General features: G+C 45.6%; 1 protein-coding gene across 2 annotated transcripts; it reads left to right on the forward strand.

The window, feature by feature from the left end:
* Positions 1 to 425: 425 nt before the first annotated feature.
* On the forward strand, positions 426 to 11,072 carry LOC119362611 (sialyltransferase-like protein 5). 2 transcript variants are annotated; one of them, XM_037627856.1, is made up of 10 exons: positions 426 to 748; positions 1,388 to 1,474; positions 1,556 to 1,633; positions 1,705 to 1,796; positions 1,873 to 2,077; positions 2,337 to 2,427; positions 9,723 to 9,781; positions 9,927 to 10,075; positions 10,177 to 10,258; positions 10,341 to 11,072. In XM_037627856.1, exons 1-10 carry the CDS (start codon positions 497 to 499, stop codon positions 10,725 to 10,727), a joined length of 1,482 nt encoding a protein of 493 aa, XP_037483753.1. In that variant the 5' UTR covers positions 426 to 496; the 3' UTR covers positions 10,728 to 11,072. The 2 variants fall into 2 exon arrangements, with proteins under 2 accessions (XP_037483753.1, XP_037483754.1); XM_037627857.1 differs by having other exon boundaries at positions 1,876 to 2,077.
* Positions 11,073 to 13,131: the final 2,059 nt, after the last annotated feature.

The raw sequence follows: 13,131 nt of genomic DNA on the forward strand, positions 1-13,131 counted from the left end.
GAGCAAATGAGACCGGGAGCCATTTAACCCCTCTCGTTTATCGTACTACTTTTGAAGTGAGTCTATCGTATTTAAGTTTGAACATTTGGTAGTTTAAAATGTTGAAAGATGCAATGCTCGGGTTTATTTCGATGCCCTATCTTATATCATTTGCAAAGTTAGAAAATGCTTTTTTAGTGGATGGTAGAAAATGTTTTGATGTCCTATTTTACACCATGTGCTAGGGGCAGATAAATTTTTGGTATCCTATTTTTTTTTGAACTTGGTATCCTATTTTTTTAATCACGTGATACATGTGGTAAGCAACTCAAAATTGACGAAAAAATATAAAATCCCTTTTTTTGAGGTGCCTAAAATCCATTTTTTTAACCCTAAAACTGTATTTGGGTGCGCTATCATTTGTTCTGAGATGCTTACGACACAATCGGCCACTTATGACGACAGCCGAGTGCCGGCCCAAGCTTCTGTGTGTCCAGACTCCAGACCGACGGCGCCGATGACCAGGGCATCGCCGTCCACGCAGCAGCCCTCCGCGCGGCGGCCGACCGTCGTGCTGCTGCTGTGGCTGGCCCTCGCCTTCTGCCTCGCCGTCCTTTTCATCCAGTCCTCGTTCACCTCCCCGAGTGCGCCCCGCGCCCGAACCCTAGATTCTCCGGACCAGCCCTCTGCTGAGGCGAGCAGGCTGGATCTCGACTCCGACCAGGTCCGCGAGCTCTCGGGGTTCCAGTCCCGCGTCCAGCAATGCGTGGTACGTCCCTGCATTTCCACTGTGGAGAGATCAATTTGTTCCGTTAGTCCACCATATACAAGTGCGTATATCGGTATATGGCAAATTGGTAACTAGGATTGGGAACACCGACTGGGGGAGACAATAGCTGCGTTTGTTCTACTCATATCCGCTGAATTGCAGTTGGTCCATCGTGGATCCACAATAACCTGCCGAAATCATTGTTTCATTCATGTGACATGGAGGGACTCATATCCCCTTCTCAATAAAGGGAATCTGCTTTCTGGCATTTCTACTCGGGCTGTGTGTTCATCATGTTTGCAAGGTAGTAAGTGAGCTAGTGCCTGAACTGTAAACACACCCAAGCTTTGTTATGGTTTATACTTCTTGTACTAGCTTGAATTTAGTGATGTAGATGGAGAAGGGGATGCCATCTGTAGGATAACATGCTATGAATTAATAAGGAAGTTAATGCCGTGTTTACTGGAAAGACAAAATGCTCATCATATTATGCAACTATGTTTAGCTCAGATTGAACCCTCTCAAGAGCTGAAAGTTGACACAAATATTCCAACGCTTCCCAGATTGCTGTGGTTGTTTTTTACTTCCTAATGTTTCTTCTTATTTTAGCTTTGCTTCTGAAATCTCAACTTTATTTAGGCAAGCAGGGGACTTGGCCTCACAGCAGATATTGTTGATCATTGCAAGCTAGTCCTTAAGTTTCCTGAAGGAACCAACAGCACTTGGGTCAGTATTCATTCATGTTCATATGCAGTTGCTGCTTTTATTCAACAAGATTCACTAATGATGATGTTTCTTGACTTGCAGTATAATGCTCAGTTCAAGTTTTTTGAGAAACTAAAATACGAATATGATGTCTGTGAGACTATCCTTTTGTGGGAACAGGTCAGCACGTGGCTTCTGAAATAACTTATTTATCAGTTTAAATACACGTGTTAATACTGACGTGATGTCAGTACCGCAACATGACGACTGTCTTGACAAGGGAGTATTTAGATGTGCGACCTGATGGATGGCTGGATTATGCACCTAAAAGAATAGCACAGCTGTAAGTTGGGGATTTGTTGCATTGTTCTTATAAAATAACGCCACTCATGCTGGTAAATTTGTTTTTTCTAAATCAGCAGTGGTGCCAAGAAATGCTACAATCGTACTCTGTGTGAAGAGCTTCTTAGCATTTTGCTGCCTGCTAAACCCCCTTTCCATCCACGCCAGTTTGCGACATGCGCAGTTGTTGGCAACTCAGGAGATCTCTTAAAAACAGAGTTTGGACAAGAGATTGACGCTCATGATGCTGTCTTCCGAGACAATGAGGCACCTGTCAATAAGGTAATAGCTTTGATAATGTTTTCATCGACTTGGTGACCCTGCAATGTCCTCCTTTATATTGTTATTAGTTACAGGCAATTTAATGTTCTTCTTGCCTGTCAGCCGTTCGCCATTCTTATTAGCTTTGTGTTGTTTAAGTGTCATATAGACTATAGCCGTAGACTAATTCTATTCTGCCAACTGAAAATTTTCATTCCTAATGGAAATGATGCAAATAACATTTTCCATAACGACGTTGTTCTTCTTTTTTCATCTGCAGAAATATGCAAAATATGTTGGGCTGAAAAGGGACTTCCGCTTGGTTGTCAGGGGTGCTGCTCGAAATATGGCACCAATACTGAAGGGTTCATGTAATGTTTTAATTCTGATTTCTTCCAGTTGACTTCATTCCTGGCTTTCCAAAAAAAAGATAAGATAGGCTATTTTTTTCGCGAATCGCAGAAGATTTGCATATCATCTCATTGATAGGGAGAGAGTAGCAAAGGGTTCAGGAGAGTGTCACATAGCTACATACACATGACATGGCGCAGATGTATGCGCAAGAGAAGAAGACAAGGGGCTGCTTAGCCCTGAAGAACTAGGTCGCCAGAAGTAAGCAACCTAATCTGTGTGCACCAGCCTTGACCTAGGTCCACGCTTGGCAAAGATGAGTCTACGCTTGGCAAAGATGAGTCTCTGGATAGAAGCCCGCTCGCTGTCGAATATGCATCCATTGCGGTCCATTGATGGGTTTCAGTACTACTAAGTATGAGGAGGAGGAGGTTAGCCTTGATGGGCAGGTGGTGCCTCAGAAGTACACCTCTTGATATTTGGGGTCAATGCTGCAGGAGGATGGGGGTATTGATGAAGATGTGAACCATAGAATCAAAGCCAGATGGATGAAGTGGCGCCAAGCTTCTGGCATTCTCTATGACAAGAGAGTGCCACAAAAGCTAAGGCAAGTTCTACAGGACAGCGGTTCGACCCGCAATGCTGTATGGCGCTGAGTGTTGGCTGACTAAAAGGCGACATGTTCAACAGCTAGGTGTGGCGGAGATGCATATGTTGAGATGGATGTGTGGCCACACGAGGAAGGATCGAGTCCAAAATGATGATATACGAGATAGAGTTGGTGTAGCACCAATTGAAGAGAAGCTTGCCCAACATCGTCTGAGATGGTTTGGGCATATTCAGTGCAGGTCTCCAGAAGCTCCGGTGCATAGCGGACGGCTAAAGCGTGCGGAGAATGTCAAGAGGTTGGGGTAGACCGGATTTGACATGGGAGGAGTCCGTTAAGAGAGACCTGAGGATTGGAGTATCACCAAAGAACTAACTATGGACAGGGGTGCGTGGAAGCTTGCTATTCATGCGCCATAGCCATGAGTTGGTCGCGAGATCTTATGGGTTTCACCTCTAGCTTACCCCAACTTGTTTGGGACTAAAGGCTTTGTTGTTGTTATTGCGGTCCATTGATGGCGAGAGAGGCAAGACCCTTCCTAAGGCATTGGGGGAAGCAGTGGAAATGATGGCCGACCAGTCACCAGTGTAGGATCTCCTTGTTGCCGGACGACGAGCTAAATGGGGCTTGTTTTCGGTGATGGGTTCGCCCATATCAGGGATCGTGAGAATCCCCTTTTATTTGTTCGGCCAGGGGCTAAAACACTCTAGAAATCTTGGAACCAAAACACATTTTTTTTACCCAGGTTCAGGCCACCGAGATGGCGTAATACACTATGTCCTACTTTAGTGTTTTCCTCTGTTTATGTAGCATAGATTCCAGGATGAACTCCCTATCTCTCCCATTAGTGTTGGGGTGCTAGTCTACTTTTCTTAGCTACCTTCAAAGTCGCGAAGCCCCTAAATGACCCATAGGAGAGGATCGGTTGCTCGGGGGAGGGTACTTGGTCGGAGAGGACCCCAATAAACCCTATAGATTACTTATTGTACACTTTGAAGTAGTCATTCAACCCTAGTGTTGTACACTTTGTAGCAGCAAGGTGGAGTTGTTCCTCCACAACCTTGTGCTGCTTCAGGTGGTATTAGAGCCTCGTTGATCCATACTAGTTCTTGTTGTTTCTTTGAGAGTGAGCTACAACAAGCAATGGAACAATTGGAGAAGAGGATGGATGCTGCATAACAACAGATCAAAGGGTTGCGTGAAGATCTTAATCGGAGATTCGATCAACTGGTTGAGATGATAAGAAAGGGTGTTCCCCCTGTTGCCAATGAAGAAGATTCATCTAAAGAAGATGTTCAACGACAAAGAAGGGGAGGTAATCTTGGAGCAAGACCACCACAACAATGTGCAGTTCATCGTACTTCAAGAAGGCCGGTTTATGTTGAAACTTCTAAAGGTGAAGAATATGATGATGCCCTTGAAGAACCTGATCTCTATGCATATCAGAGAGTACCCAACCCTACATATGCAAGGGATACATACAAGGTGAAAGCCGAGATCCCAACTTTTAAGGAAATGTTGATATTGAAGGGTGCCTTGATTGGTTATATGAAGTGGAGACTTTCTTTGAGGTCATGGAGGTTTCGAAAGATCGTAGAGTTCCTTTGGTCATATACAAGCTGCAAGGAGGAGCCGGTGCATGGTGGCATTGTGTTCAAGGAGAACACAGACTGAGAAGAGAATCTCGTGTGAGAACTTGGCGGCAAATGAAAAGTCTTTTGAAAGAGAGATTTTCGCCCGCTGATTATGACCGGATCCTATTTATCCAATTTCAAAATTGTGCTCAAGGAAATAGGATTATTTTAGATTGCACATAGGAGTTTCTAAGGCTACAAATGAGGTGCAACCTTGCCGAAACTAAAGATCAACAAGTTGCAAGGTACATCAATGGTCTCAATGATGTTATTCAAGATCGATTCATGATGCAACAAATCTATTCCATTTATCAAGAACAAGCTCTAGCCTTAAAAGGCCAAGAGGTTTGTGAGGACAAGACAGAGAACTAAGGCTCCATATCCTTATGTCGAAGGCTCTTTTAGGCATAGCTAAGAAAGGCGCGCCTAGGCGGGCGCTTAAGTGTGCCTATGCTCTAGGCAATAGGAAAACGCCTAACACGTAATTGTGCTTAATCTGCACATAATTGCGCATAAGTGAGTGCTTTGGTCAGAAAAGCGCATGGTGGTGGCAAAACGCACAATTAGCGCCTAGCGCTTTTTTGAACTATGCTTCTAGGAGTCACACTAATAGATTGGAGGAAAAGGCCGCTCCACGAAAGGCAAAAAGACCTGTCCCGAAGCAAACTATAGGCAAGGGGAAGCAAGGGAAGGTCCAAAATGCTACAAATGTGGTGAAGGGGGACACATATCCAATGGTTGCCTATTGAGGAAATTTGTGAACACAACTATCGATGATGGTGAAGACGACAAGGAAGAATATAAAGCTGAAGATGTAGAGGGACAAGAGGTTTGTCAAGAAGATGAAGAGGGGTATGTGTGATTCAGTATCTCCTATGTTCCACACCACACCTTGACGGCACACAATGAAAGAAAATATTTGAGAGCAAATGCACGGTGAATGGCAAGGTATGCAGATTAGTAATTGATAGTTGCAGGTGCGAGAATCTTATCTCCCAGAATTTGGTGAACCATTTGAAGTTTGAAACTCATGATCATCCAAATCCCTACACTATTGGGTGGATCAAGAAATGACTGAATATGAGGATCACCAAACAATGCATCCCGACGCTTTGCGCAAGTATTATCGCTCAAATGTGTTATGTGATGTGGTTGACATGGATGCCAACCATGTTCTTGGGAGACCTTGGCAAAATGATGTGGATACTACACATAAAGGGAAGGAAAATTCTTACTCTTTCATTTGGAACAAGAGAAAGATCATTATTCTACCAAACAAAATTGATGGTAATACCTCTTAAGGAGGAGGGGAAAAAGTATGTTAACTATCTCCCACATTTCCAACGAGTTTATGAAGACTTGAAAGAGGCAGATTTGTATACTGCACTTATTGTAAAAGGAGAAGAGTACATGGCTGTCGAAATTCCAACAAATGTACATGGCTTATTAGCAGAATTTGGAACATACTTGAAGAGCCACAAAGCTTGCCACCGATGAGAGGAATTCAACATAGAATTGACTTGATTCTGAGAGCAAGTCTTCCTAATCTTCCACACTATCGAATGAGCCCCAAAGAGCATGATCTATAGGAGAAGGTGGAGGAATCGTTGCAAAGGGGGCACATTCAAGAAAGTATTAGCTCATGTGCTGTACTAGCCCTAATCAGGCCAAAGAAAGATGGATCTTGGCGCATGTGTGTGGATAGTAGAGCCATCAACAAGATCACTATAAGGTATATATCATCAAATTCACATCAGACCCGGGGATGAATGGAAAACAGCCTTCAAGATAAAGGAAGGGTTGTTTGAATGGCTAGTCATGCCATTTGGACTCTCAAATGCACCAATACCTTCATGCACTTGATGAATCAAGTCCTTAAGCCCTCTCATCCCTCTTTGTTGTAGTTGATTTGATGACATTCTTGATCTATAGCAAGGATGAGGATGAACACTTTGAACACATTCGGGAGGTGCTAGGAGTTCTAAAGGAAAATGAGCTCTATGTCAACTTGAAGAAATGTGTTGTCTTGCAAACACAACTTCTTTTCCTAGATTTGTCGTAACATGCGATGTCATTCGTGTGGATGATTCTAAGGTTGAAGCAATCCTAGAACGGCCAACTCCGAGGACCATTTCTAGATAAGAAGTTTCCATGGCCTTGCAACTTTCTATAGGCGATTTGTGAAGAATTTCAGCATTATCATGAGTAACTATGAGTAGAATGGTGAATCTTAAGTAATGTTTTATAGTGTTCTAGCTATAAGTAGAAGTGAGATGTGAAGGCTTCCCAAAGCCTTATAAATAGAGGTCCTCACCTCTAGTTTGGAACTGGACCATGTACCCCCACTACCTACAATAGAACTTGGTGTTCTTATCTAAGATCTTGTGCTTTAGGAGTTTTGGGTTGAACTCCTGCTGCCATATTGGCCTACATTCGCCTCTAGAGCGATATCTAGTGCAACCGTTGAAGTAGTTCCTTCAACCCTAATGTTGTACACTTTGTAGGAGCAAAGATGGAGTTGTTCCTGCACAACCTTGTGTTGCTTCAGGCTTTTTTCCCTTTAAGTTGAGAACATGAAGCTAGGCCCATCTCCAGCCGGCCCGAGGGACCCTACCTCCCATGAAGCTGACACAGACTCCAAGAGAGCACCTCATGCCAAATCTATCGATTGAAGGGACACACTCTATGAGGAGGTGTTGCATAGTTCTCGAGGCCTGGTCACAAAGGGCACAACTGTCCGCGTGCGGCAAGCCGTGCCAAGCTAGTCGTGGGGAAGTCCAGCATCTCTTTTGATTTGGCAACCAAACAAAAATTGGACACATAGTGGAGCTCAAGTATTCCAAGTCGGCCACGAATGCTAAGCGCTGGTGGAGCCGAGACATGTTAACATGAATTGTCCGTGTACTGGCCGTCGATCTTCCAACGCCATTCAATGCGATCTGGGATGGGCAAAAGAATGACGGTACAAAGACGGCGCCAAATCTCAACGTACTCCACCAAGCACTGCTGACCCTGGAGTGCCTCAGCTGTCTTGTATCCGTGCGCCTCTGACAGTCCCTCATGGACCAAGCGGTGCTTATGATGACGGTGCGACACCGGGGAGAGGATGGACGGGGCAATCTCCGAGATGTCCTTACCGTTGAGCCGATAATTTCTCCCACAAGCAACATGCTTGGCCGTCACCGAGAGGCCAAACAGTCAAGACGCGAAAGATTTGACGTACTTCTGGGTCACATGGGAGATGGAGATGACGCCAAGGATGGGAGGGGTAAATCATCGGCAACCAAAGCCACTCAGCGCGAAGTGCTACGTCAGTGTGCTATAAACCCCTGATGTCAAAACCACCGACCTCGAGCAGCTAACACAACTTTTATTAGTTGACAACTTTGCGTCCATGCCAAAGAAAGTCACGGATGATACAGTTGATCTGCTTTAGGATTGGCGGGCAGAGCACCATGACAAGGAGAAGATGCACCGACATAGCACTGAGGACGTGGCGGGCCTGTGCCAGCCTCTCGCCACAGGGCAACAGAGACGCAGGCCATGTAGGGAGTTTGTTGGCCATCTTATCGGCGAGCCTTTGTATGGCAGCCGCAGATGGCCTCCTTATCGAGAGATATGCCGAGGGAAGCCAATGACAGAGCAAGAGAGCTCGGTGCTGATCGTGTCAACCTCGGTGCTGATCGTGTCAACCTCGGAGGAGGAGTGTATTGGAGTGGCAGAACATTTGTCGAAGTTGTTTTGTAGGCCAGTGGCGATTCCAAAGACGGGGACAGCTCCCGGACTGAGCGCAAATCCTGGGTATTAGGGTGGCAGAAGATGACCGCCTCATTTGCATAGAGAAGGATACTTGACACGGTGTGACGGATGGTGAGTCTCCCGGTGTGAACCGCATGCTGGAGCAGGGAATTCAGGGCATCAATGACGAGAGTGAAAAGCATCGGGGACAGGGGGTCGCCCTGGCGCAGCCCCCTGGCATGGTGGATGGAAGATCCTGGCGTGCCATTGAGCAAAATACGCGTATTGGCTGTGGACAGTGGGATGAAGATCCACTCGCCCAAGTGCGAACCAACGCCGAGGTGCTGAAGAATTTCGAGAAGAAACAGGCAAGAGACGGAGTTGAAGGCACGTGCGATGTCAAGCTTGAGCAATACCCTGATAACGACCTTCATGGCGGCGTCGAGAAGTCGGTGGCCTTGTTTTCTTGCTGGCTATTCGAGGCAGTGAGATTAGTTGTTTGTTGTGTTGTCTATGTCTCGTCTTTCACAGTGGTGCCATGGGTCAGGACAAGATGTTAGTCCAGAAGTGGGATTTGTGGTCCGACGGCAGCGGTTCCAATGTTCTCCCCCCAACTTCATCGGTGGGAAGCGATGGATCCGGGTCTAGGCCAGCATGGGGATGTTCCCCGGCCGACATGCCACAGAGACAAGTGCCTGGTTGCTTGCAGCGGCTCTGTTCATCGGCTCTAAAAGCCAATTTGGCGATCATGCCGCCCTCGATCTTGAGATGTTGGAGGCTGCAGTTCTCTTTCGGCGAGTGCCTCGGCGACGCTGGAGTTTGGTGGCACGTTGTTGGCTTCGATATGTGCAGAGACCTCAAGGGAACTTTGTGTAAAATTTATTTTCTTGAGGTCCTTCACATAGTTTCTGGGACATTGGTCTTCGTCATGTTTGTCTGATGATCTCCACATATGTTTGTACTAATTGTACTATGTTTATTTAATATAAAATGCGTGGTTACTAAAAAAAAGTACCCGGCAAACCCTGAGGTTGTTAAGTTGATGCACTGTCTTCTGCACGAGTAAGAAGTTGTCGTGGATACTTCTACCAGCGACGAAGGCGCTCTGATTAGACGACACCATTTCCCCAAGCCTTGGCACCAACTGATGAGAAAGGACCTTCGCAAGATGGGCTATTCATTAGTTTATTTCTGTTACTGATGAAAGTATGAGAAATCACATGACAATGCCCTTCAGTCTAGTTTCCAATTTTACAACTGATCATGTTGAGCTGTGAGAATAATTCATATTTAACATATTTAAACCATGATCTAACTTTCACATTTAAACTTGCAGCTGATGAGGCGCTTATTATAAAAAGTCTGACACATAAAGAAATAAATGCAGTGATAAAGGTAATATATTTGCCTATATTTTGTTGAGCTGAGCATGTGCTATTTATTGTTATTTCTGGGTTCTTGAGAGGTGAGCAAATGTGGAACAAGTTATTATTTTTTGTATAATCTGTATTGAACACCAGATGATTGTTTTACCTGGCAGGAACTTCCGAATCCCGTTTACCTTTTTCAAGGCATAGTCCTAAGAAGAGGTGCTAAAGGAACTGGTATGAAGTCCGTAGAATTGGCCCTTTCCATGTGTGATATTGTTGACATTTATGGTTTTACGGTTGATCCTGGCTACACAGAATGGTGAGTTTTGATGCATGGGTGTAATATCTCTAGATCTCTGTATCATCATTTTCGTCTGCGGTTTTGTATAAGTACGTATTCTGCCCACTTCATTATTTCAGGACGAGATACTTCTCAGCCCCTAGGAAAGGACACAACCCATTGCAAGGCCGAGCTTATTACCAACTTCTGGAGTGCCTCGGAGTAAGTCTCAGCTGCCCTCTCTTTCCGATTTGTCTAAATAAAGTTATCTTTTCTCCATTCTAATTACCTTTTCTGTATGCAGATAATTCGGATTCATTCCCCAATGAGAGCACAACGGGTGGAAGATTGGTCGGATGTGCCAAGCAGAGATGAGATCAGAAGAGCGCATGCTGCAGCTTTTCGTTTGAAAAGGCGTGAAACGGGTCAAGCAGATGAACCGGGGCCATTTAGCAATTGCAAGGTATGGGGAACAGTTGACCCAGACTATGGGCCGGTATCAGGAACTTCAGATATGAGCGAAACACGGAGGAATTCAAACTACAGCAAGTGGGAGTTGCTCCCACTCGAGAGCCTGAGAAGCGAGGCTCAGGAACACCACGCCCAAATGGGTGGCGTATCTCTATACAAGATGGACGGAAACAAGTTAGATGACCTTGTTTGTGTGAGGCACAACCGTTCATCTGGCTAAGACAGTGACGCCAGATTTTCCTCGAGATAGCAGCATGTTGACCCTAGGTAGGATCAGTTTGACGAGGTTTGTTGCTTAGCCAGTTCTAGGACACTAGCTTAACCACCCAGGGATTCTATGGGACATACATAACATCTGTGTGCTGAGGCATGCTGTATCCTATGTTCACGCTGACATGCTTGTGATGCATTTTTTGGTATCTACTCCCACCGGTAGTAAATCGGCGACACTTATTTTGGGACGGAGGGAGTAGATAATACTGTAATGATCTGCTATATGACAAGCGTATAATCTGGTACAAATGAAGTTTCCTGGGTGCTGCTTTCGCTTTCTGTGAGCAGTTTACATTACAGCTGTAAAAGAAAAGTAAGCCTGTTTTATTAGAATCAGACTGAGGGTGGAGATAGAGAAGGGAGGTTGAACACAATAGTGTTCTTTGTGAAGCTGTCGCTCTTTCATTGCGAGCATACGGTCTGTATTTATAGTACATGAAGAAGTCGGTTGTACCTGTAAATATCTGCAATAAGTTTTCTGTGTGCAATATGAGGTAGCCATCTTTTTGGAAGATGCGCGGGAGAGCTGCGTATTTCTTTTTTGACGGGTGGTCTGCTCTCTGTTATAAGCAGAGAGCTGCGTATTTCATTAAGAGCAACTCCAATGGGATAATCCAAATGGACGGCGATTTCGTTCGCTTTTGGTTCGTTTGGGTCGCCTGCCTGGTGGGCGTCCGCCTTGTTTTAGATATGGGACGGTAGGGCGTTCAAAGCGTTGACCCATATGTGCCGGCGTGGCTGCCTGGCCCCTCTATTTTTTTTGCATGATTGCATAGTTCAAAATAAAATCGTTTTGGACCGAATAAAATAGCATAGTTTAATACAAGCCAAATGAAAATAAATAGTTCTCACATAGTTCTCGCATAGTTTTACAAACGAATAAAAGAAGATATATCTATTGGTTGCCAACATGAGCCCACATATGTTTAACCAAATTATTTTGCAGTTGCACGTGAGTTTTCCAATCACGCATGTCTTGATGAAATTGGGTGAACTGTTCAAATGTTGCCGCTACTCCTTGCTCAGGCACAACATTCTCACCCTGAAACTAAAACCCTTGATCATACAGACGTTTCGGGCGTTCGTCTTCTACGATCATATTATGCATGATCACACAATCAGTCATCACCTCCCATAGTTTTTGCGTGCTCCAGGTATTAGCAGGATACCGAACGATGCCCCATCGAGATTGCAAAACACCAAAGGCACGCTCGACATCCTTCCTAGCACTCTCTTGCTCTTGGGCAAATCTTTTCCTCTTCTCTCCGACAGGGTTGGGTATTGTCTTGACAATAGTGGTCCATTGAGGATAGATACCGTCACCCAGATAGTATCCTTTGTCGTAGGTGTGGCCGTTGACAGTAAAGTTCACCGGTGGGTTGTTGCCTTCGGCAAGCCTAGCAAACACCGGCGAGCGCTGAAGCACGTTAATATCATTGTGTGAACCGGCCATGCCAAAAAAAGAGTGCCAGATTCAGAGATCTTGAGACGCCACGGCCTCAAGTATGACAATGCAAGCCCTGACATGGCCCTTATACTACCCTTGCCAAGCAGAAGGGCGGTTCTTCCACTCCCAATGCATGCAGTCTATACTATCAAGCATCGCTGGGAAGCCCTTGCTGGCATTCATCGCCAACAAACGGGCTGTATCTTTAGCAGTCGGCTCTCTCAAGTACTCAGGGCCAAACACAACAATAACAGCCTTGCAGAACTTATATAGGGACTCTAGGCAAGTAGACTCGCTCATACGGACGTACTCGTCAATGAGATCACCGGGCACTCCGTATGCAAGCACTCGGATGGCGGCAGTGCATTTCTGATAAGAGGAAAAACCAATCTTGCCAACGACATCCTCTTTGCACTCGAAATAGCCATCATAGCCGACCACCCCCTCTCTAATACGATTGAAAAGATGCCTACTCATACAGAAACAACGGCGGAATTTCTGATGTTTGAACAACGGGTTTGTTGTATCAAAGTAGTCCTTCCAAAGAAGGAAATGCCGCTCTCAGTTGCGATTCAACGTCGGAAGGTGGCCCGGAATGGAGCCGGAACAATGGCCGCTGGTTGTTGAGGTGGTGATGGACCAACACGGCAGCCAATATCTCCTCCTCGTCATCGGAGGACGAATCGTCGGAGTTGCAAAGAAAATTGTGAAAAAAGAACTCGTCGGCGGAGTCCATTTTTGTACCTTGGCAAACTGTCGAACAGTTTGCGGGCGTCGGCGAAGGAGACGGCCGGCAAAGTGAGTCGCGGTGCGCACGGACCATCTAGCTATCCTGCCAGCGTCCGATGAGCGACGAGGCGGCTTCTGGTCGGGGGCGGATGTGTGGTGGGAGGGGTGCGCGGGG

Source organism: Triticum dicoccoides, chromosome 2B (genome assembly GCF_002162155.2).
Source record: "Triticum dicoccoides isolate Atlit2015 ecotype Zavitan chromosome 2B, WEW_v2.0, whole genome shotgun sequence".
Taxonomy (NCBI): Eukaryota; Viridiplantae; Streptophyta; class Magnoliopsida; order Poales; family Poaceae; genus Triticum; species Triticum dicoccoides.

Excerpts from the sequence above, each read along its gene's own strand:
- LOC119362611 (XM_037627856.1), top strand. The coding sequence starts at position 497 with ATGACCAGGGCATCGCCGTCCACGCAGCAGCCCTCCGCGCGGCGGCCG. Across the intron at positions 749-1,387 it reads CCCGCGTCCAGCAATGCGTG|GCAAGCAGGGGACTTGGCCT; the intron begins GTACGTCCCTGC and ends AACTTTATTTAG. Across the intron at positions 9,782-9,926 it reads AAATAAATGCAGTGATAAAG|GAACTTCCGAATCCCGTTTA; the intron begins GTAATATATTTG and ends TTTACCTGGCAG.